Source organism: Periophthalmus magnuspinnatus, chromosome 16, assembly GCF_009829125.3.
Source record: "Periophthalmus magnuspinnatus isolate fPerMag1 chromosome 16, fPerMag1.2.pri, whole genome shotgun sequence".
NCBI lineage: Eukaryota > Metazoa > Chordata > Actinopteri > Gobiiformes > Gobiidae > Periophthalmus > Periophthalmus magnuspinnatus.
Window position 1 is genome coordinate 3,886,240 of NC_047141.1, and position 26,076 is coordinate 3,912,315.

The 26,076-nt window shown below is 39.3% G+C and overlaps 3 protein-coding genes across 3 annotated transcripts in view; 2 read left to right on the forward strand and 1 right to left on the reverse strand.

Moving 5' to 3' along the window:
• Window positions 1-8,429, reverse strand: part of bag6 (BCL2 associated athanogene 6) — a 28,462-nt gene extending 20,033 nt beyond the window's left edge. Inside the window, exons 1-4 of the mRNA XM_033980711.2 lie at window positions 8,304-8,429; window positions 6,576-6,663; window positions 4,166-4,283; window positions 1,171-1,388 (exon numbers count right to left, since the gene is read on the reverse strand). Coding sequence (XP_033836602.1) covers window positions 1,171-1,388; window positions 4,166-4,283; window positions 6,576-6,659 — 420 coding nt within the window. The 5' untranslated portion in view covers window positions 6,660-6,663; window positions 8,304-8,429. The remainder of the gene's footprint in view (window positions 1-1,170; window positions 1,389-4,165; window positions 4,284-6,575; window positions 6,664-8,303) is intronic.
• Window positions 1-26,076, forward strand: part of tspan13a (tetraspanin 13a) — a 260,320-nt gene that overhangs the window by 26,795 nt on the left and 207,449 nt on the right. The gene's annotated exons all lie outside the window — the stretch shown is intronic.
• Window positions 8,449-13,211, forward strand: glrx3 (glutaredoxin 3). The gene is made up of 2 exons (XM_033980768.2): window positions 8,449-8,754; window positions 12,345-13,211. The coding sequence occupies exons 1-2, from the start codon at window positions 8,449-8,451 to the stop codon at window positions 13,011-13,013; spliced, it is 975 nt and encodes a 324-aa protein (XP_033836659.1). The 3' UTR covers window positions 13,014-13,211.

Consider the following 26,076-nt stretch of genomic DNA (forward strand, 5'->3'; position numbering starts at 1 on the left):
ATTCATTCATTCATACATTCATACATACATATAATAAGATAATATATTAGCTATCGGCCTTAAATCTCCAGCACAGGTCTGCTGCCTAAAGAGTACACACAATGCTTTATTTGAACCATAGACTGTATATATAAATGGATCCACTAGCCGTAATAGTCAAATGAGGTTCATCTGGTCTTCTTTTAATTTATTTGAATAGATCCTTTTTTCCCAGATCAAGGTTTAGTTTGTTTTCATATCTGACAGTTTGGACTGCTCACTAGCGCTCTTGCTCACTTTACACTGAAAAATTGTCACCCCTCTCTCCATAACTGCTGCTGTTAGGCTCTTCTGTTCTTAAAATGCTCATGCTGAAATGCTCTACATGATCCTGGTATTTTTTTTCACTATTGTGTCTGTAAATCAACATTAATAACAGATAAATCAGGTACCCTCTCTTCCCGAGGTTGATGCCGCTAAAATTGGCAACAGGTTTGATTGACAGTACTGCTAAACACCCACTCCACCCAGTCTAAATCAGTGCGTGTGGAGAAGAGGTGTTACGTTCAACAGCCTCACTCACTGCCTGGATTGGCACTTTGGTTGCTATGATACTTGTGGCCAGAATTCTTAATATGGAACTCAGCTCTATAACTGTTCTAGCCTCGATGAACTTCATTTGAGTGGAGCTGAACGATGTGGATGATGTCACACTTCACTTAGTCCACTTGATTGTACAATCTTTGAACACTGTGCAAAGAGAGAATGGCACAAAAAGTGACGACACAGCTTTCTTATAGGTTTGTGTAAAAAATGGCTGTGGGTGAGTTTGTAGTAAATGTAAACTGCATAATTTGGGGAAAATACAGGCGTACACATTGGCCCAAAAATATCAGCATCTAATATCATCTCTTCTAAACAACGATACAATAATATAGGTACTAAAACCTACATCAGTCGATCTCTAGATATTTCTCCACTTTTGTTGTTAGTCGTTTGGTCCATTCATGGTTTGTGCAATACTTAAACTGCAACCAAGACATTGAAACAAGAATTTTTAGCACATTCCTTAAACACACATTCTTGATGCACAGTTAAATATTGTCTGAATATTACTCTTGAGATAATGCAAAACAGATATATAAACATTTATTTTGGTCAATATGACCCACTTCCACTTGTGGCTCTGACCTGTATTTGCTGCGGGTCCATGATGTTGACTGGCAGGTTGAAAGTCCCGAGCATCACGTAGCTGTTAGCATTTCGGTCGTGTGGAGGTCCCTGGGGCGCACCCTGCTGTGAGGAGGAGGAGCCTGCACTGTCGACGGGAGAGGCCCCAGAGCCAGAGCCGGGCTGAGAGGCCGGTGGAGGAGCTCGCTCCACCAGGTGAATGACTTTACCTCCAACATCTGAGAAGAGAGGGGAGTTCAGACTGTGGGCATAGGGGGCAGTATGAATAAGGTTTACATTAATACGGGTTAGGGACAAATATAAAGACTAATCCAACAATCCCACATGTTACATACAACTAAATGCCTAAACTCCACCCACAACCCTATTTCAAATAGAGCTGCTAAAGTGGCCTGTACCTGGAGAACTAAAGGGGAGCGTAAGGGAGTAGGAGGGGCGGGGTCTGGAGATATAAGCAACAGCATCTTACAGGCATCCACATTTAAAACTGCACCCCCGTGGCCAGGTGTCTGTAATCAGAAACCTGGCTATAATTAGGGTAGTCCTGTGTGATGTCACCAATTACTGGAAATTGCAGAAGTCATTGGAGTGGATCCCATGTTAATCACTTGGATTCACAACTACCTCACAGAACATCCACAGTACGTCAGGGTGGGTGGCAATATCTCTGAGACAGTGGTGACAAACATTGGGGCCCCGCAGGGGACAGTACTGTCGCCGTTTCTCTTTACTCTATACACTGCTGACTTCACATAAGTCTGAATCCTGTCACATCCAGAAATATTCAGATGATACAGCAGTGGTGGCATGTGTAAAAGGAGAGAACGAAATGGAGTATAGAGACCTTATTGCTGCCTTCACAGTGTGGAGTGAGAGAAACGGTCTTGTTCTAAATACATCTAAGACAAAGGAGATGATTGTAGACTTCCGTAGACCGAAACTCCCTCCCCATCATCCAGTTGTAATTGCTGGGGAGAGCATTGAGGTTGTCCAGTCTTATAAATATCTCGGAGTTCATCTTGACAACAAACTGAACTGCTCAGCGCACACAACTGCAGCTTACAAAACAGGACAAAGCAGACTCTTCTTTCTTAGGAAGCTTAAATCCTTTGATGTATGTAATGACTCTCTGCATACTTTTTACCATTCTGTTGTAGCCAGTGCTGTGTTTTTTGGAGTGGTGTGCTGGGGAAACAGCATTACTGTGTGGGACCGTAACAGGCTTGATAAGCTAATCAGGAAGTGTGTGTCGGTGATGGGTGGGAGGGTGGACTCTGTTGGGGAGCTGGTGGAGAAGAGGATGAGGAGTCTGATGCAGACCATCCTCAACAACAGCAGACACCCGCTGCACGAGACTGTGTCAGCTCAGAGAAGCAGCCACAGTACCAGGCTTCTCTCGCTGCACTGTAGAACTGAGAGGTTCAGTAGATCAGCCATTCCTGCTGCTATAAGACTGTATAACAGCTCTTGTTGATCGGGTGCACTTTATTATCTTATCTTTGTATTCTTATCTTTGTATCCTTTGTGATTTTATACCTGTGTGCAATTTGTGTTGTGTCTCTGTTTTGCTGCTGGACAGGTTAATTTCCCTGGTTGGGGATTAATAAAGTATCTATCTATCTATCTATCTATCTATCTATCTATCTATCTATCTATCTAAACAAAATATACAGTTCAGATGTGAAAAAAGAGGAATTTGTTTTTAGTTCCACTTTAATGTGAAATATTTGAAAGAATGTGGTTTAGCACAGTTCCTTGTACACTTCCTCTTTGTACATTTTATCATCTGTCATTTCTTATTACATTAAAATCCTTCTTAACACCACTTTTGATAGTCCCAAGTGTCCCAGTCCTGTGATGTGAAAATAAAGTTCCCATATATTTTCAATATAAAGGAGAAAAAATATATACAGCCCCATAGAAGCTAATTAGCTATAATGTGGAACTAAAAAGCATGAGACACATTTCATTCACAATCAATTAGGGACAAGACACCATTTCCATAAGATGAGATACGATATTGGACCCTCAAGAAAGAGTCAAGATTTTAATATCACTCCTAATTGTGCCATTTGTTTCCACTTGGGCCTGAGTTCTTGATGCATTTGATTTCATATAGTTGTTACCAACAGTGTTGTTTTATAACTGCTTCTGATACAAGAACTGTAACAAACTCAGCAGCATGTAACCCTTTTGTCCAAGCCAAATGTAAACACATGGGAAAAAGCTCACAAGATCATGCAAACAATATACAAATATAATCCATGCTTACGTTCTTACAAAGATACAAGACATTGTATTTCTCATGACCCCAAGAGGTAGTAGTTGCCAGCTGTAGTGATAGATTCTCTTAGAATCCATTTTCCTAGACCCTGCAACTTTTTAGACTCTGCTTTGAATTTTGCTACATGCAGCCTTTAAGATGGTCCTTAAGATGGTCCTTTTCTCGCAAGATCTTGTACCATCACTACAATCAATTTCTGAAAGTTATTAATAGAAATTCTCAAACAAATTCTAGACTCTGAATGTTTTTTGGTCTGATAATAATCCTTCATGGACCCTAACCACAGCGAGCTTTGAGCACCATAGACCATCAGCCATGAAAACAAACTTTTGTACACTAATTAACGAGAGTAGCTTTGTCTTTTAGCTCCAACCCCATGGTCCGAATATGTTATCATTCATATTCTCTAAAAAATGTCCAAAAATATCACAAATTCTGCCAGGGTATGTAAACTTATGAGCACAAGTCTATATTAAAAGTTTGAAAGCGAATGCAGGACTAATCATATCAAATGATAACAAGACCTGTAATTTTACTTAAAATCTGTTTCTGAAACCGATGAGTTATTAAAACATTTTGCAGACACCTTTGCTTTTTGAACTACAACGTTATGAAGCCTCCGCGATGCTTTCAAACTGTGGGCAGGACTGCCGAGCTCCACTGACCATCTCCGCTAAGACATAAATATATGAAGTGTTGTTAGAGCCTTACTGTAGTCATGCAGTGTGCGGTCGTCCTGCAGCACACGGCCCTGGTAGATCAGCCTCTGTTTGTCGATGGGGATGCCAACAGAAGGTGCTATGTGCTCCTTAAACTCTTTCACTGTCAGCTGCGAAGAAAAACACAGAAGACTGTACATTTACCAATTAATTTATAAAGCAAATTTCAAGACACCCAAAGCGCTTTACATTATACATTTACTCCACACTCTGACGGTTTAGCCACATGAAATGCTAAAAAAAGTCCCATATAAAAATACTTGTTATTTCATTTCATTTAAGGCTGTAGTTCTTTAATCGTTTAGTCGATTAATTGGTCAATGGAGTCTCAGTGGACAATAGCAGAAAGGAGAAGTGAGTGAGTTAGCTGGAGTTTTGCAAGTGACTGTTTGTTCTGATTTGTTTGACCTTTACACTTAAGAAGCAGCGGTACTTCTCTATGTATAGTTGTTTTTGAGAAAGACCTAATAACTTTGAGAGCTAAAAATGTAAAATGTTATTTTTGTATGCCAGCCCAATAGTCGAAACATTCAGACCAAATCAACTGGAGGCCGTGCATGCTACAGTGAAGTACACAATATCCTGAGAGCAAAAAATAAATATAAACATTTCAAAGATTTATAGTTTCCATAACCTGAATCATAAGGGCATAACCCGGAAGTAGAGTAGTAGTTAAAAAAGATGCATTTTACTGGGGCATTTGTTCACACATAACATATTTATAAGCGTGCATCCCTCTAATGAAACTACTGCACATTGCATCAGGTTTGTCAAAATGCTGTACAGTGTGTACAGTTTGTATCATGTTTTTATATATTTATCGTGTGGGAGCATGGGTGATGTAGGCATGTCGACAGAGTGTTGTACCGGCTCACACTGCTAACTGTAAGATTTGGATAGGGCCTGGGAGAGATCACTAAAATACTCAAACTTGCATGGATTATAAATATAAAATCTCTTCAGGCATGTTTTTGATGAGAGACAATGTTATAAATGTTATTCTGTTTAAATGTGTGCACTCTATGGGTCCTCTTCATTTGAGGTTACTGCAGCACTATACAAATGGACTACATACAAATTGATTTTGCATAATACCCCCTCTTTAAGCAGGACATCCCCACTATAACAGAGTAGATTTACATAATGGGATCTTCACAATAGAAGAATAACCTTTAAGCAGACATTTGACATTTACAGCAGCAATTAAGCCTGATTTAGTCAATGATGATTGCAATGTGTGGTTTGAATTGTTTCCTCACTGTTTTCATGTTGTTCTGTTTTATTTGGGACTTTATTTCTGAATGTGAATCTGAATACAATCACACATTAAACAGAACAACATGGACACACGCACAACTGAATAAGCCAGTAAAGTATGAAGTATGAATAAATGATCATTCTGAGAGCTGTTTGTCTAAGGGGGTATCCCCTAATGCTTTGTGATGTGATGTAACAATCTATTTGTAGCAACTGTGAAAATCGCTATTCAAACCAAAATATAACAGTCCTCAAAATGGCACCATATCACCGTAAACTGAAACCCGTGATTAGAGGGGGGTGTCCATGATGTGGGGAACCAGCAAAGGCTTTAAAATATAATGTAGTATCAAAGCTAGAGTGGTTATGTAGTGAGATCAGTTTATTTGAAAACATTCCTCAACACTGACACTGAGGCAGAACTATGGGCAGCACAACAGAAAAAAAAATGTTTCTTTGCTTTTTATTGCATCATTTTTGTCAGTGGAGCTGTTGTTTTTGTGATTTAAGGAGAGAAAAGTTCAGTTCTGTGTCTGTTCCAGGGTCTGTCTACATCCAGTGTGCCCAAACTTTTTTCATCAAGGGTCACAATCAAAACACAGACAAAGCTGAGGGCCAATGGAGGGCCATAGACTGGTGGTCAACACAATGAATAATTGTGCATTTATAACAGGGTAAAATGAGCCACCAGACCTTTATCCATGCTTAGATCCTCAAAGGGACACTCTAAATATTTGATATTAGCTTTATCAAGGTAGATTTTTCAAAACTTGCAATAAAAAAATACTGCTTAAAAGTAATATTGGCCAATTCAAGTGGAAGCCTGAAGACCAAGAAAAATTGGTCTGAGGGCCGCATTTGCCCCATGGACCATAGTTTGGACATGCCTGGTCTAAGTGATACGTGACTGCAGTGTCTCTGTGGTCTCACTCTTCTCTTTTATACTGGTCACTTGATTTTCTTGTTTTAGAGTCAGGTACAAACTCAATATTTCACAGAGTTGTACACTTTTATATTTGTTTTTAAACTGTACAAGCTCTGTCTGTTTAGATTTAGTATTTGGAGCATTTACAAGAATATAAGAAAATGTCATTAATCTGCATAACCTCTATGCAGATTACGTGACATGTTGTTGTAATTTTTACCTGAGCTCGGACCGTGTAAGTTCTGCTCTGAGAATCTAATGTCTTCACGGTCACCTCTATGTCTGTGGGTTGCTCCTCCATCATGATTCTGTGAAAGAAAAGTCATTATGAAACCCAGTGATTGGGGGGTTGGTTATAGTGATTTTAGTCTTATTCCGACTAACTCATAACAGCTTCTTTACAAAGCCAGTGAATCTAATCTATAAATAACTGCATACACCACACACACCCTGTAAGGACTACTGAGCAGTGTAAGAAAGCTGAGGAGGAATGAAAACTCCAAAATCGTGTGGGAATTAGGGTTGTCGAAAGAATGGAAAATCAGATACTAATTGATTCTAAAACTAGTATCGAAACTAGATACTCATTTTTTGCAGGTATCGATGCTAAAAAAGTCACATTCATAGGACAGAAATTAACCTTCCCTGAACATATTTAGACTGATGTTGAGCTGTATCTTTCACAAGTATAAGACACATAGACTAGTATACACCATGGACCACTATGAACCTACTGGACACTGAGGGAGTACACACATATAAGGCCACATGGGAATAGAAAAGTACTACCATCTAATGTGAAAAATCATAGCATATTGTCTAAAGAGTGTTTTGTTTTTTTTATTATTATTATTTTTTTATTATCATCGTGGTATTGGAATTGGTATTGACCTTGTTTAGATCTTAGTATCGAAATCAAGTTTGAAATTTTAGTATCGTGACAGCACTAGTTGAGATAAAAAATATATATGTCTGTCAAATGGGACTGAACCTAAGAAATATTTTAATCTGCATTGTAGCATTCAGTCTATTCCTGTTTTCAGACGTCTTCTTAAAACTACACTATGTAACTTTTCTGGTGAAGAATCTAATATCTTCTTTACCCAGGTCAAGTACTTTTACTGAACAAATGTAAGACATTTTAATTAAAACGTACAATTTTAATACTATACTGTGGAACACTCCAAGCGGAACAATAACATCTTCAACATACTATCCACCTTACTCTGGACGCTGCTGTGGGCGCTGCTGTCAGGTTGTATTTTTTTTATATCACATTTTAACTGCAAAGCTTTTCTCAGATTCTCAATTGAAACTAATGGGATTCCCGGTTAACCGGAAGTAGCACACAAAGTACTTGTGGTTTAGTCGCCTTTAGAGGCAAAAGTGGGCGGAATAAGGTCAATAAGCCGGAGGAGGACGCCCACCACAAAAGTTCCATAGTCCATTAGCAAACAGTGTGAAAGAAACTAGGGGACTTTATTAACATCAATACTTAGGCCATAAAATATCATTAGCAGTGAAGCCTTGTAACTAAATGAGAGGTTAGATTGTTTGGATTATTATCAAAACATTGAGAATGCCTATTTATTTTAGGTGCGACACTTAAGTAAACGACATAATACATGATTCACACGTTTACAAATGCAGAACCTTTACAACCTATTTTGACAATTTACTACGGAATTGCCACGAATTTAATACAAAAGGAGGCTTAGCTAAGGAGTAAACAAAGAGCTTCACTATCTCGCATTAGCCTAAGAACGTAAACACATCTGATTATGAAGTGATGAACTGATAATGCTAACTAGCAGCCGTTAGCTTCCACCTGCTGAAGACCAGAAGCTAACGCTAGGCTACAGGAAAATGCCGTAAAATCACGTGTTTGGACGTGTTATAACGGATATTTAGGCTGAAAAAGATCTGCGTCGTGCCTGTTATCCGTTACCTCAGTAGTCACTATATTCCCCGCTCTTATCCAGTGTCGGCAGCTGTTTCTTTATCAAAAATAATCCAAAACATGCACACACTTCCGAAGCTACCAGAAACTAGCCGGAAGTGACGTCAGCGGCAACGGAAGCAGAGAGGCAAAAATGGCGAATCTCGTGGAAGCCGCGTCGCAGCAGCAGTTTGAGGAAATCTTGGCTAAATCTGGAAAATGCCTGACTGTGGTGCACTTCCAAGCGGCGTGGGCTCCGCAGTGCGAGCAGATGAACGACGTGATGGCCGTGTTGGCGACGCAGCACGCGAGCAGCACGTTCGTGAAGCTTGAGGCCGAAGCGGTGCCGGAGGTTTCGGAGAAGTGCGAGATCACCTCCGTGCCCACGTTCGTGTTCTTCCGCGCGGGGGAAAGGGTGGACAGGCTGGACGGGGCCAACGCTCCGGAGCTCACCAAGAAGGTCAATATGTGTGCACTGTGCAAAAATGTTATTCTAAGATGTTATTGACAATGGAGTGTATTTACTTTCACTTTTGGCCTAATTCCCCAACATATAATTGTTTTCTTTACCTCCACGTTTGCCCAAATGTATTAGATTATTAGTATTTATGCATTAGATTGGACAGTGTTTTAGATTATCACTATGTATTCCCCACATAAAAAAGTAGATGTCATTCCTGACTTTTCAAGACGTCATGGTGACTCAAAACTGAGCCATAAACAAAGTAATGTGCAGTTTACTGCACATCACCATCTCAAAGACACTAACCACTCCTTTGAAGATTGTGAGGTTCAGATCTGAGCCAGAGAAAATAAGTGGTTCGAGAGGGGTTTTAAAGAAGCTGTTTTTGTTAGGAAAGAGAATCCTTCCTTGAACAGGAATGGGGGCCTTAGACATCACCTGTCCCCCATCTATAACTCCATCCTCAGACCCAAAGCAAAGAAAGGAAACAGAACAATAGAGCTAGACAGTAGGCCCATTAAGGCTGAAACTGTACGCAATAGCTATTTACAGTTTCAGTGTTGTTAGCTCCTCTCCTCAGATAGATATAAAACATTGTCCACCATCAATCTGACCAGAACTGAAGATGAGCAGCAAAACGTCTTCACTCCTACAACTTTTTGTCCTGTCGACAGATTTAACTTTGGCTTTTACAATGGTGACTCACAGAAACCTTGGGCTGCAAACTGCACGCTCAAAAATAGTGAACTGACCATGAATCATTTGCACATATGTCAGAAGTTCCACAAGCATATACTCGAGTGCAAGAGACAAATGTTAAGTTCTAACCAGTGCAACAATCATATAAGAGGTTATCTAGAGTCATTGTGTCCTTGGGCAAGACATTGCACCCAGATGGACTAATCATGAATGCTGTTGTGAAGATACAGATTGAAATATGGACTATGACTGTTTAGACCCTCAGTCCCTTATCAATATGGAATCTAAAGATGGATCCATTTGGGAAAACAATATTTTTGTGATTGTGATTTTTCTGACAAGCATTGCAATTAGATTTGTTTTTTTAAATTAATTTAAGGAGTATAAGGGTCACTTAAAAAAAAAAAAAAAAAAAAAATATATATATATATATATAAATATATATATATATATATATATATATATATATATATATATATATATATATATATATATTCGGGCACTACGAAAATAAAAGCGCTACTTTTGACATTAAAGTCGTAATTTTACAAAAGTTAAGTCACAATTTTATGAGAATAAAATTGTAATTTTACGAGAATAAAGTTGTAGTGAATGTAAAGATATAATTTTATCCAGATTTAGGGGCAAGAGCCATTCGCCACCATGACAAAGAATGGCCCTTATTTGAGTTAAAAGATTAAATAAAAACTTCCATATGATAGATGTAGAACTTTATATTCCTGGCCTTAACAACATTAACAAATGTTGAATCATTTACCCCGAAATGACCCCCATGCGCCTCTGCCTGTAGCTGAGCGCTCTTGGCTGGGATAGAGACAGGTGTAGGAGTCTTTGCATGAATTTCACTAAATCTATTCCCTTGAATTTGAGCTTTCTATAGCAGCAGCTGGTTGCATCACGCTCCTCCTGGAATTTCTCCACTGTGGGACTAATAAAGGCATATCTTATCTTATCTTTACACTTGTTTGCAGGCTTGTGGAGCTGTGCACTCAGACAGTGGCAGCTCATGTTGACGCAGTGTATGCAGTGCTCCAGACCCTGTGATGGGGAACAGCAGAACAGTGCTGTGTTGATTCTGCATAAATAATTTGGGATCAAGGACTGAAACCAGCTTCAGCTTTGTTAGACAAAACTGTAACCATTTGGAGACATAAACAGGACAGTGCAGTGGCCATAGAGATTACACTACATTATAATCAGTGCATAAAACCGGGGCTGCCTGGTGCGCACAGCTCCACAAGCCCATAATGAGGGGCTAAAGTTATCTACAATAAGCACATCTCTGAACTGTGATTATGTGTAAAGTACTCGTGTTTAGAATAGTAGAGAAGTGAAGCTGAGATGAGCGGAGTATGAGCATGCACTGAGACTCCTCCACTTGTTTGAGACGCGAAGCACAGCCTGTGTCTTTCCCAATGAGCTGCAGGGAGCACCATGCTCTGCAGGCTTTTTTGTGCAAAGGTGGCAGCTAAACTGCGGTGCAGATCTGTCTAATAACTTATGTGTAAAATGTCAGTATTTGAAAGTTTGATATCCTTAATGGGCATTTATGTTTTTTTCATTTTGAGTCAGTGTCAAGCCCTCAATCATTAAATGTCATTTTTTTTGGCTACAACATTTTTACAACTTCTTGTAAAATTAAGACTTTATTCTTGTAAATTATGATTTTATTCTTAGACAATTACGACTTTTTCTGCCTTCGACTTAATTCTCAGTAATGTTACAACATTATTAACGTAGCGGCAGAATAATTTAGTTTTTGAAGTGACCCTTATACTCCATATAAACACATCCAGAAGAATTGACAAAATGACTAAAATCTGAACTGACAAATACAATAATCACATTTCAGCTTATGTTTGCACAGATCTAAATTACAGGGTTAGTAGTTTTTATGCAGAATAAGACCCCATGGAGACACAGAGAGGGCATCTGGCACACAAGGACAGACACATCCAGAAGAAACGCATCCAAATCAGAACATGTTTATACAGATCTAAAATACAGAGTTAGCAGTTTTTATACAGGAAATTTTGTTATTTGTGGAGGAAATGATGGTACTTGGTATTTGTTTATTGCATTCATTCATATTGCGATTCTGATTTGATTGAGATTACTCTTGCTGCCCTAGCCAGAATGTTTATTGGAGCAGATTGGCAGCAATGTCTTTATCTTGACCCACAATCGCCCACCAAGGTGCAGAAATATCACTTTATACACTTGCTTAGAGCTTTGTGACATAGATCAATAGATCTGCAAGATTGATGGTAAATGGTGACATTTTTATACAGCGCTCTTCCACTTTCAAGACACTTAAAATTCTACATCAAGGAACCACACACCCATTCACACACACATTACACATACACCTGTGTACATAGACACTGGGGGCGGGGTGACCACTGACCCACACCAACCTGTGGGTCAGTGGATCTGACCACTTAAACAATGATGTTTATGTCGAGAGCGGGATTCAAACTTCCAACCTTTGGATCAGTGGAGACTCTACCAACTGAGCTACGGTCACAATCAAAATCGCAATTTGAATGGCTAGAATTAGCAAAATGCATAATTTCTTTTGCAAACAACAAAATCTCAAAACTGCTAACCCTGTAGTTTAGAATATATATACACATGGTCTATAAAGCGATTCTTGTATTGGCTTGTCAGTTTAGATTTTAGTCTTTTTGCCAACTCTTGCGAATTTTGAATAGAACCTTATTATCAAAACATAAATTGCAAAACTAATCACAATGCTTCATCACTTTTTCCCTCATTCAGCCCTACTTGAGTCTTCAAAGCATCATGTAAAGTGTTTATATTACAGGAATTTAACATCTCCTAATTAGATTTATTTTTTCTTTCAGGTTCAGAAACTGTCTGTAGCCGGTGGAAGTGCCGCTGCTGAACCGGGCCCAGTGGATCTGAACCAGCGTCTGAAGAAACTCATCAACAGCGCCCCTTGCATGCTGTTCATGAAAGGCGCGCCCCAAGAGCCGCGCTGCGGCTTCAGTCGGCAGATCATCGCCATTTTGAAAGACCACGATATCCAGTTCAGCAGCTTCGATATCCTTTCTGACGAGGAGGTGCGACAAGGCTTGAAAACCTACTCCAACTGGCCCACGTACCCGCAGCTGTACGTGAACGGCGAGCTAATTGGCGGGTTGGATATCGTGAAAGAATTAGCCGAATCGGGGGAGTTGGCGACCACATGTCCCAAAGCGGTTTCTTTGGAGCACCGCCTGAAAACCATCATCAATCAAAACCTAGTCATGCTGTTTATGAAGGGAAACAAGGAGGGAGCAAAGTGTGGCTTCTCGCGGCAGATTTTGGAGATTTTGAACGAGACCGGCATCAATTATGATACGTTTGACATTCTACAAGACGAAGAGGTGCGACAAGGTTTGAAGACCTACTCCAACTGGCCCACCTACCCGCAGTTATACGTGAAGGGGGAGCTGGTCGGAGGACTGGACATTGTCAAAGAGCTGAAGGAAAATGGAGAGCTAAAGTCTGTACTGCAGGGAGAGTCCTAAAAGTGAAAACCATTGAGATTTAAGGGGCCACTCATTGCAAGGAAATAACCTCTATTAACTACTGTGTTTTGGAGCAAACAAAAGAAGCTAACCCCCAAGTGAACTGTCCATTTGAGAGACTAGTGCTAAAACAACACATTTAAAATTAACAGTAGAGGTGAGCAATATACAAATCTTAAATAAAATTGCGATCTTCCACTGGTGTAGTGCTTTTCTGTTTAATTCAGCTCTACACTTAAATAGACACACCCACTCTTCCTATTGGTCAGGCTCCAAGTGAGTGACAGGTGGATTCAGCCAATCACTGTGAAGCGTAAACTCTCAGAATAAAATGATTTAATTCGCTACTAAAGGCAATATAAGAAAGTACATGAATTGTTATTAAATTGTAGTTGTCTTTCACATTTAAAGGTTTTTTGGCCCACTCACCTCCAGCGAAGAAACTACAGATAAAGTTTGGGAAACATTTATTGAAGTTGAAATGACATTTAATATAGTGAAAGACGTCTACCATTCTAGACATTCAATGGTTCATTTTCTCCTGTTCACAGTGTAAGCATCAAAAATGTATTCTACCAGCCTATACCCCCACAATAATATAATCATTTAATGTGTGAGATGCCAACATTTCTCATACAACATTTAAAAGATTACACAATTTGAAAAGCGATAACTAATCTGAAACGGCACTGATTATTGTAGCTCAGCAGGAGGCAGCACTTTTAGTTCTTGGAAGTAAAAAGTTGTTGTTTTTTTTCTCATTTTAATGATGTAGGTTAATCAGTTGTGGGAAACATGACCAATGGTGGAACGTAACAAAGTAAAAGTAGTATGGTATTGTACTTAAATACAAATTTTAGGTGTCTGTATTTAAGTAAATATTGGTGGATAATTTTTACGGACTTCAAAATGTAGTGGAGCAGAAAATACAGATACCTGCTCTCAAATGTGTTTTTATTTTTGAAACCTGTTGAAAAGGCTGAAGGTTTATTTTTTTATCCAGTTGATAATTTGAGCAAACAAAAATATACATTTAAAAACAGAAAAAAATGATCGATTTACGGTTTGTTTCTGTTGAACAAAATCTGCATTAAAATCACTACATTTGAAGCTTTAGAAGACCTCCAAATTTGCATTAAATACTTAGTTTTTACACTTTAAATATGTTTTTACACAGGTACTTTGATACTTTTTTCATGCGATACTTTTACTTGAGTATTTCTTTACTTTTACTTAAGTAACACAATTGAGTACATCTTCCACCTCTGAACATAACTATACTACTGGTCCATTCAAACTATTCAAACGCCATATGCTTAGATCTACAACATATCTATCTCCATGGAAACAGGTCACTAGGCCAAGTTACAGGTCATATCTGTGAAGTGGCGACCCTACTCACTTTAAAAATGCATGTGTTTCAAGGCATCTTTCTAAGCAATAAATACACCTGTAATTTATGAACTTCAAGATGGATACACATAATGCCATAGTGAGGAACGTTCTAGGCCAAATAATAGCATCTCAAGGTAGCAGATCCCCCCCCTCTCCCCACTAGAAAGTTACATAGTGCACCTTTTAATGTGAATTTTACTTCCAGAACAAGGTCAGATCGCATACTGTTGTGATGCTGACACTAAGTTACTGTTAAATGTTCAATTTTTCTCAAACTTTTCTTTACAAATGGTCTGTTCTGGGGAAAAACCAATCCAATACTGGTATCGGATATTGGAAAAAATTGTTTCAGTAGATATCCTGGTTGGACATATACACTGCCTGGCCAAAAAAAAAAAAAAGTCAGCACCAAAACAAAAGGTCACACACTGTAATATTTGGTTGTTCCACCTTTAGCTTTTTACGTCACACATTTGCTGTGGCATTGTTTCTATTTCGCTTCTGCAATGACACAATATTTATTTCCATCCAGCGGTTAAGGTCTGGACTCTGTATGAAAATGATGTTTGACAATTTGAGCCTGATGAATCCTGGCCTTCTCATCTTAGAAAATTCCCGTGTAATCAGGGAACAAAAATGTTGGGCTGTGCTTCGCATCTCAATGTTTATATCCGTGGCGACTTTTTTTTTGGCCAGGCGATGTAGACTGATGCATTAAGACTATTTCTTGGTTGTAGTCAGCCCAGAAACTCTCAAAATGTTTGAACTTTTATTTGTACAAAGTTGTTCTGAGATGAAGAACAGCGATACACGACATCTGGATCAGTTTGACCTCATTTTATTGGTGTTTTATGGAAATAAATGCTGTTCTCAGTCTCTGCCCTGGCCACCTGTTGTAGATGTGTGTTTTTCTAGGTTACCATAAGTATGTGGGCATGCAGCACTTGAGGTATGAACATTTTAAAGAGTACACTGTTTTTCAACGGTGGGCTTTAGTCATCACGCAGCTGCTTAGCCTTCGTTTTTTTGGAACAATTGGTCAAACTGGTGTTGAGTGGTGAAATTAACAAAATCAATTCCACATGTGAAAACATAGCCCTGACGTTATAACAGCAGACATCGGATTCACCCTATAAGCTGACTCATGAGCTCTCAGTCTTACTATGAGCGTGTTTACCAGGTCTAATCTATGTATAATATTTACTTATGTGGAGGTAGACCAGTCACCATAACATATTTTGAAGCACGAGATGTGGGTACAGAGAAGGATAATATTGAAAGTACTTTCTGCCTCTGACACAAAGCAGGAGAGGCTTGGTACACGTTTGTTAATCTACTTTATCAGTAAAAGTCTGAGCTGCAGCTAATAAAACAAACTAAAGAAGAAGTTACGTTTTCATCCTTCTGTGGCTCTGCATTAGATAAAATACCCCAAATCTCCCCAGTATTATAAAGAAAATGTAAACGCAATCAATACTGAGCCCAATAGATACAGTTGCAGCTTTCATATATTGAACCAGAAGTGGATAAACTATTTATGGTGACAGGACTAAGTGGAGGTGAACTAATAGTAGTAGTAATAGTAGTTTGTTTTTTTTCTTTTAAAATGATTTTCAAGTTTAGATTTCTACACTGGCACAATGTTAATAAGGCCTTAATAAAAAAAAATGTGTAAAAAATAAAAATAAACATGATGGTTTCATTTTACTGTTCTGAATTTGAGAGACTGATATGTTTTGATTATTTCGATCCAGACAAGTTTAGATTTTTTCTGTGAATTTCTCTATAACTTTTGTTTTTGACTCTCCAGTTTCGACTTGAGTATTAGTCATGAAAAGTGAGTTCAGAAAGTGAATGAGGAAGTCATCTGCGGTGCAATGTTTTTAAGATGAGAAAAAAAAAGTGAAGGGGGGGGAAATCAGATAGGAAATCAAACTAAACTTTTCGTGTTTTAGATCAAGTAGTATTAGAAGCTTCCAAAGACATGACCTCATCATCTGGGTTTACCCAAAGTGTTTAACTGCATGGTAAACTTTTGACTTTGAAGAAAGTCATGAAAAATTTTCTAAAAATTCTTCTCTCATTATTCTGGCATTTAGCAAATAGAAATAATTTTGGTAGATGTAATTAACCTAAAACAGGAAAGTTTAGTCTGATTTCATGTCAGACAGTTAGAAAAAAGTGTCTTTTTCCTTTGATTTGTCCAAAAATACTCAGCAGAGCTATTGAACTTTTAAGGTAATGGTAACATTTTTATACAGAGCTTTACATCACCACTCAAACCACTAAAATGTAGCCAAAACAAAGAGTGCCACCAGTGCATGTTTAAACAACTGCCAAACTCATTTCTCAAGACCCAACCCTGGGCCCAAACTTGCTTCTGCACCTGAGCTGAACACATCAATCACAAACTCCACATCGAGGCGAGCAGTTATAGGGGCGAATGTAGAGCAGTTTCATATTTGGAATACCGATCACGAGTATAGCAACCAAAGAGTCAATCCAGAGTGAGGCTGTTAAACTGCACTGCTGGTTTAGCAGGGAATACTGTCCATCAAACCTGTTGCTAACACTAGGGGTAGTGACCTCAGAAAACACAATGAAAGCACACGTGTTCTGCAAAACCTACTTTTATGAGCTTTTAAAGTGTGTTATAAGGGCCCTGAGTTGAATGCAGAGCAGTACAGGATTACTCAAACATCCATGAATCGATATTCAAGGGCTGACATAATTTCTGTTCTCATCTGGCCCCTAGCTCCGCCCACTATACTTACTTGTCAGTATAAGTCAATCTGAGATGGGCTTGATTGGACACTGGTGACGGTGGTTGTCCATTTTTTATTTTGTAACGCCCAAAATCACAACAACAGTTGTCTCGAAGGGCGTTCATGTTTGATGGGGGAAACCGGAGTACCCGGAGGAAACCCATCCAGACACGAGGAGAAACATGAAAAACTCCACACAGAAAGGCCTGGGCGACCCGGGGATCGAACCAAACCTTCTTGCTGTGAGGCATGAGTGTTAACACTCAGCCACCGTGCCGCCAAGACACAAAAACAAAACAACAGGAAAAATCAGACAAAACAAGAAAATTCAGCCAGGCGAGGAGGAGGGAGGGGGGCAGAGAAAGACCAGGCGAGGAGGAGGAGAGCCAGGCGAGGAGGAGGAGAGCCAGGTGAGGAGGAGAGGGTTGTCTGATGTTTTCACACATTCTTCAGAAAACCAGAGTGAGCCACTTGACGTTTGTGCATTTTCCTTTGGGACGTATGCAGGAAAATTGAAATCGGGAAAACACAGCAAAATATCCAGTCATTCTGGTTCTTGTTACAGAACCTGCTAATAATAAGAATGCATTTTTTAAGTGTTTTTGAGCAACAAAAGCAAGTGTACTTGACAGGGCCGGTCCAGCCTATAAATAGACTAAGCAGCTGCTTAGGGAACCGAGGCCAGCAGAAGCCCCCCAAGAGCCCATACATTTATATTGAGAATAATATAATATATGAAGTTTTACTGGACATAGGGCTTGTGTGTTTACAGCAGCCTAAATATCCCTCTAAAACAATTACATTTGTTTTATATCCATAGCAGCTCTGTGTTTACACCGGTGCAAGGACCCGACATAATGTAAATGTAAGACCACTGTCGCCAACTGGAACACATTAAAATCCACCAGAAACAAAGAAAAAATGTGTAGAATTAAAAAAATTCTACACATTCTACACTTATGTACACTTACACTTATATACTTATACTTATATACTTATTTGTGTACTGTTCTTGTGACTGTGGTAATTGTGACATTTCAGTCTGATGTTGGTCATATAAACAAAAATACAACTTGTCAAAGTGATGAGAGCAGAGTCATAATGTGTCAAATGTGAATCACCAATAGCTGAGCCAGGAGGGGGCCCCAGAGACAAATTTAGCTTAGGGCCTCCTGAAAGCTAAGACCGGCCCTGGTACTTCAATACATGAAAGTGAAACTAGTTAAATGCCACTAGAGAAAAATCCAGGCAAACATCAGCCCACACTTACTCACCAGAACATCTTTATGAAACTGTTTCACAATCACAGCAGCACTATCTGATTTTACTCCAGGTTAGAACGGTTAAAGACATTTCAAATGTCACCCGTGATTTCCAAACGTGAAGCCCCTAAACAGGAAGTGACCATGGTTTGGTGTTAACACTAGAGCTACATACACTAGAGCCACAGGGCTTTCATGTTTTGGTTGATGGGGGAAACCGGAGTGTTGCCACTCAGCCACTGTGCTGCCTACACACAAAAACAAACAGGAAAATCAAACAACAGGAAAAATCAGACAAAACAAGAAAAATCGGCCAGGCGAGGAGGCTGGCCGATATATATATATATGTATATATATATATATATATATATATATATATATATATATATATATATATATATATATATATATATATATATATATATATATATATATATATATATATATATATATATATATATATATATATATATAGTAAATCGCACCATGTCCCAGCAAGCCATGTCCAGTGGCCAAGCTACATTAGTAACAATCTAAACAGTAACAAAACTCTATCCCAATAGTGTCAGTAGACAATTTAAAGGAACATTAAGTTCAGTAATTAGCATCTTATTTTTTTCCATCCCTTGAGATTTTCTGAAGGTAAATGCAGAACTAATTGAAAGTTCTAATGAAGTTGGCTTCACAAAATGCAAACAATTGTTTTTGTTGGGCCTTAAAAAGCAGCTATAACGACTCAAATCTAGATCAAACATTTTAAAGTTGCAATTTTCTGATAAAGGGTGTGAAATCTTATATTCTCAAGGGATATATTATTTTGTCTGAAATAATCCAACAACAACAACTAAGAGAAAGTCAAATTTCAACTAATGTATGTCAACATGGTCAACAATGCACCCGTATGTGTCTGCTCAAAATAAACATGTTTGTTTCCTTTGATAGTAAACAAACTTAGGTGCAAACTAATGTTTTGCCATAATTGTGACTTCCCTCCTGAGAATTGACCAGGTGTTTGCTTTGAGTCCCTGTTCAAGTGCTTATGTGGGGAATGGGCTCCATGAGAAATTTAGAAAAGCTGTAGGTCTGGAGAGGTCTTGGTCATGTTGCTGGAACTTGGTGAAGCATTCAAGACACAGGGGACATAGCGCACTGACATATATCGTTTTACTTTAAAAGTACACTGTGTAACCTTTCTAGTGAAGTGTCTGCCACCTGCCTGTCTCCATGGAGATGCTATTGCTTTACCTGGCATGTTCCACAATATAAAAGTAGAGTGGTGTTTCTCATGTTGTGGCTCCCCATAGTCCATTGGATCATATACTGGCCAAACAAAATGAGACTTTGTTGTTAATTATATCATCATAAACTTATAAAATACACTATACTGATCAGATCACAGATTAAATATAGGGAGAGATATTTATACTCTACAAATTGAATGAGATAGAAAGAATGTGTTTCACAATAGAATAAACAAAATCTGTGGGACACTCTTTACACTTAGTGATTCTGTTCAATGCTCCGCCAACCAGCCGAGCTCCTCTTTATTACCCCATAGAAGTGTAATACTCCTCTTTATTACCCCATAGAAGTGTAATACTCCTCTTTAATACCCCATAGAAGTGTAATACTCCTCTTTATTACCCCATAGAAGTGTAATATCCCCTCTTTAATACCCCATAGAAGTGTAATACTCCTCTTTAATACCCCATAGAAGTGTAATACTCCTCTTTATTACCCCATAGAAGTGTAATACCCCTCTTTAATACCCCATAGAAGTGTAATACTCCTCTTTAATACCCCATAGAAGTGTAATACGCCTCTTTAATACCCCATAGAAGTGTAATACGCCTCTTTAATACCCCATAGATGTGTAATACTCTTCTTTATTACCCCATAGAAGTGTAATACTCTCCTTTATTACCCCATAAAAGTGTAATACTCTTCTTTATTACCCCAGAGAAGTGTAATACTCATCTTTATTACCCCATAGAAGTGTAATACGCCTCTTTAATACCCCATAGATGTGTAATACTCTTCTTTATTATCCCATAGAAGTGTAATACTCTCCTTTATTACCCCATAAAAGTGTAATACTCTTCTTTATTACCCCATAGAAGTGTAATACCCCCTTTAATACCCCATAGAAGTGTAATACACCTCTTTAATACCCCATAGAAGTGTAATACTCTTCTTTATTACCCCAGAGAAGTGTAATACTCATCTTTATTACCCCATAGAAGTGTAATACCCCTCTTTATTACCCCATAGAAGTGTAATACCCCTCTTTATTACCCCATAGAAGTGTAATACCCCTCTTTATTACCCCATAGAAGTGTAATACCCCTCTTTATTACCCCATAGAAGTGTAATACCCCGTCTTTCATACCCTACAGAAGTGTAATTCCTTCTCTTCTTTAAACTTATCTATCTTCAAGAAGACAAGATAAGTTGAAACCTCCAAGTTACATTAATGCATGTTTTTCAAAGGATAAAACACATGGACATAAAATAAAACCTTGCCAGATAAATTAGTTAAAAGCTATACTGTGGAACATTTCAGGCCAAGCAATAACATCCCCATAGAGACAAACAGGTCTGCCTTCTACCAGAACATGTGCAGAGTATACTTTTGAGTATTTACGTACATTTTTAACTGCTCTGCTCTTCTCCCAGCTATATAAACAAAAGGTAGAAGGTTTAGACATGTCCCAAAAGGGGAATTCTGACAAGTGAAACTGGCAACTTTAAAGAAACCCTCTGACATTTGTCCAATTTGAGTCCACACAAAACTCTGGGACTGTCCCTCAAACATGAAACCAAACTCAAAAACATTCTGCTCAGGTTCTATGTCCCAAACAAACTTTCACTACTGCTTTTACTGCTCAGTGAAAACAGGACAGGTGAAGAGAGGACAGGTGAAGAGAGGACAGGTGAAGAGAGGACAGGTGAAGAGAGGACAGGTGAAGAGAGGACAGGTGAAGAGAGGACAGGTGAAGAGAGGACAGGTGAAGAGAGGACAGGTGAAGAGAGGACAGGTGAAGAGAGGACAGGTGAAGAGAGGACAGGTGAAGAGAGTCTTAAGGAGCAGGGAGAGAACTAAAGTAGAAATTGAAGGTCCTAAATATGGCTGGAAGATTAAAGTGATTGCAAAGTAGTAGTAGTAGCAATAGCAGTAGAAGCAGTAGTAGCTGTAGTATAAGTAGTAGCAGTAGTAGCAATAGTAGCAGTAGATGCAATAGTAATAGTAGTAGTAGTAGTAGTAGTAGTAGTAGTAGCAGTAGAAGCAGTAGTAGTAGCAGTAGAAGCAGTAGTAGTAGCAGTAGAAGCAGTAGTAGTAGTAGCAGTAGAAGCAGTAGTAGTAGTAGCAGTAGAAGCGGTAGTAGTAGTAGCAGTAGAAGCAGTAGTAGTAGTAGCAGTAGAAACAGTAGTAGTAGCAGTAGAAGCAGTAGTAGTAGTAGTAGTAGCAGTAGAAGCAGTAGTAGTAGCAGTAGAAGCAGTAGTAGTAGCAGTAGAAGCAGTAGTAGTAGTAGCAGTAGAAGCAGTAGTAGTAGTAGCAGTAGAAGCAGTAGTAGTAGCAGTAGAAACAGTTGTAGTAGTAGTAGCAGTAGAAGCAGTAGTAGTAGTAGTAGTAGTAGCAGTAGAAGCAGTAGTAGTAGCAGTAGAAGCAGTAGTAGTAGCAGTAGAAGCAGTAGTAGTAGTAGTAGTAGTAGTAGCAGTAGTAGCAGTAGTAGTAGTAGTAGTAGTAGCAGTAGAAGCAGTAGTAGTAGCAGTAGAAGCAGTAGTAGTAGCAGTAGAAGCAGTAGTAGTAGTAGTAGTAGTAGTAGCAGTAGTAGCAGTAATAGAAGCAGTAGTATAAGTAGTAGCAGTTGAAGCAGTAGTAGCAGTAGTAGAAGCAGAAGTATAAGTAGTAGCAGTAGAAGCAGTAGAAGCAGTAATAGCAGTAGTAGCAGTAGTATTATAGTAGTGCTGATAGTAATTGTAGGAGTTGTAATAGCTGATATAGTATTGTTGGAGTACTGGAATATAAATGCATAAAACATTGCAGGATTTGTGCAGTGATTTGTAAAAAGTATTTGAACAACTTTAGAATACATTGTATGATATGTTTTTATTTATGCTTTTGGAAAATACCTGAATTTGCATACAGTTCACTACACTTCCTTTTTTCTGCGGTTGTGTTTCAGATGACATCATAACATTCTAAATGTCAGTACTACTGAGCACAGACCGAGCAAATCAAATCAAGTTCAACATTTTCGTGGCAAAGTTCAATGTTGTCAGGGCAGAAACGTGGCTCTGTCCTGTCTGGGATATAACATCATCACATTTCAGAGTTCAGACTGATCAAATCACAGCTTCTGATTATATTAAAAACAAATACAAATATATTTCAGTAGTAAATTCACTGTAGTAAAACATAAACATGGCTTTTGATCCAAACCACATCTTTTTACTGACAGAGGACTGGCTGTAGACCTCTGCATTACAAACACTAGAGCTGACCACCACACTGACCACCACACTGACCACGACACTGACCTCCACACTGACCACCACACTGACCTCCACACTGACCTCCACACTGACCACCACACTGACCTCCACACTGACCTCCACACTGACCACGACACTGACCTCCACACTGACCTCCACACTGACCACCACACTGACCTCCACACTGACCTCCACACTGACCACCACACTGACCTCCACACTGACCTCCACACTGACCACGACACTGACCTCCACACTGACCTCCACACTGACCTCCACACTGACCTCCACACTGACCACCACACTGACCACCACACTGATCATGACACTGACCACAGTCTAAATGTCCAGTACCGTGTGATCCACTGCATAATCTCATTACATTAAAGACACTGTAAAATTGTGAAAAACAGAAGTATTTCATTTGAAACAGTTTGCAGAGGTCCAGAGTTTCATTCTGAACATCCTCTTTATTCACCATGATGAGTTTATAAGTGATTTCACAACTCTCACAGACCAGAGTGGAGTTTTGCTGTCACAGCAAAGATACAACAATACAAGTTTATTTGTACAGCACAATTTGGACACACAAAGGAATTCAGAGTGTTTTACAGAATAAGAAAGACATTAAAAACACAATACAACAAATCTAAACATAAATAATCATCATAAAATGAACATTAAAGAGAAGAGGCAGAATAAAACCCTTTCAGTCACATGCACAGATAAAAAGAACAGTTTTGAGCCTGGATTTAAACATCGTCAAAGTCGAGGCCTGTGTCACATCTTCAGGAAGAATGTTCCAGGTTTTAGCTGCAGAAACGTCACAGATTCCACATGTTTAGTCCTGGTTCAGTCCTGGTTTAGTCCTGGTTTAGTCCTGGTTTATCCTCCTCATGTGAGATGGTTCATGTGGCTCATGTGGGAGATGTTCTTTGGTGCTGGTCCATGGAGAGGCTTGTTCACACAGAGCTGCTTTAAAGACCTGAGCACAGGACACATGTGTACCTTGCCCCACCGTACTGGGACAAGACACATTTTTCTCAAATACATGGAACACTTGAGGTGCTGGCCCTTTGACAGTAAAAGTCCTGAAGCTGGTGATGCAACTTCCCCGTCCTCTTCTGCTGTGGTGAGTGGGCGATGTTCCTCAACCACATCAAAGTTATTCAGCTCACAGCCATAAGGCTTATTCAATCACATTACTCACACAATATTTCTGTGTATTTCTGTGTGACTCCTGGGACAAAACTCCGTCCTAACGTGGGACGGTCTAGCCACAGTCTCAATTGTGTCACGTGTGTCTCTTTTCTCCAACATCCTCATGTCATTCAGGAATAAATATATCACTCCTTTTACTCGAGATAAAGACGTTTGGGTGTTCTGTTGATTCTGTCCTCTGTGTTATTTAAGACAGACCATAAAGTATAATCTTTATACTTTATACCCAGACAGTAGCAGTAGAGTAGTAGTAGTAGTACAGTGGCAGTAGCAGTAGTATTAGTATTTCAGTAATAGTAGTGGTAGTAGTAGAGGTCGTAGTGGTATCAGTGATAGTAGTAGTAGTCATAGTAGTGGTAGGAGTAGAGTAGGAGTAGTAGTAGTAGTAGAGTAGTAGTTGGATGAGGAGGAGCAGAGTAGTAGTAGTTGTAGTAGTAGTAATAGGATGAGGAGGAGTAAAGTATTAGTACTGGTAGTAGTAGTTGTAGTAGAAGTAATGGTAATAAGTAGCATGAGGAGGAGTAGAGTAGTAGTAGTAGTATTTGTAATAGTAGGAGTAGTGGAGTAGTAGAAGTAGTAGTAGTAGTAGTAGTAGAAGGAGTAGCAGCAGAAGGAGGAGTAAACGGACCATGCATCTATACTTTATTTATTTATTGCTGTTAACATTTCATTTTGTTAACATGAGTTTAACGAGTCAAAAACAGAATAATCAGGCCGTTAACATAAATACAAGTGTCATGTGCCGTGACATTATGGACCCGAACAAAAGGAACCGGAAGGAGAAGAGTCTTACAAACCCTGCTCCTTTCAGATATCAAGAAAATAAACTTTTCTTGCTACTCTCCAAGGGCCTTCTTCCCCCAGAATTGACAGATAGCATTAGGACACACCCACTCCCGGATAAAGCGGCGGTGTAGATGGGAAGGGGCGGCAGCAGCCTCAGTCCTGATTTGCTCTTTTGCTGTGATACGACTGTGTTCAGACAAATTTAGATAGAGAGGCACGTGTGGGACACTCTTAATCAATCAAGTACTAATCAATTACTTTCATCTATTGTGGGTTATTTTTAGAACGTAAACCCCGCGATAAACAAGGGACCACACTGTATTTATGGAGAATTGTTGTGTGGGAGTGTGGGCGGAGCCTTGCACAAAATCTTAAGGAGGGTGTTAATATGCTCAGGGGAAATGAGGAGGTTACACAAATATACAGGAAGAACATGAAAGAAAGATCCAAATACTCCGAATACTCCCTGTTTAATCGACTTGATTCTATGCAGATGTTCCCAGTGATGAAATGTTGGTGAAACATTTCAGCACAAGAATGCGTGTTTTGAAAACTGCATTTTTTGATGAGCAGCCTCCCCTCTCCACAGATCTGAGCTGTCACTAGGCTCCCATTTTCTCATAATATCTGAAAATTACAATGCTGCCCCTACTTTTTCCTCTCTCTCTCCCTCTCTCTCTTTCCCTCCCCCTTCTCTCTCCTTTCTCACTCTATCTCTACCATCCCCTCTTCTCTCCCCCTTTCCCTGCTTGTTCCCTCTCTCCTCTCTTCTCTCACTCTCCTTTCCTCCCCCTTTCTCTTTCTTCTCCCCATCTTCTCCCCCTTCCCCCTCTCTCCACTCTTCTACCTATCCCCCTCGCCCTCTCTCTCTTCTCCCCTCTCTCATCTTTCTCTTTCTTCTCTCACTCCCCCCTCTATCCCCTCTTACCCCTCCCTTCCTCTCTTTCCACTGTCTTTCCTTTCTCTCACTCTTTCTCTTCCTCTTTCCCCCCTTTCTCTTTCTTCTCCCCTCCCTTCTCTCTTTTATCTCCTCTCTTCCCCTTTCTTTTTCTTTCTCCCTTTTCTCTTTCCTCCCCCTTCACCCCCTCCTCTCTTCTCTCACTCTCCTCTCTTCCCCCTTTCTCTTTCTTCTCCCCC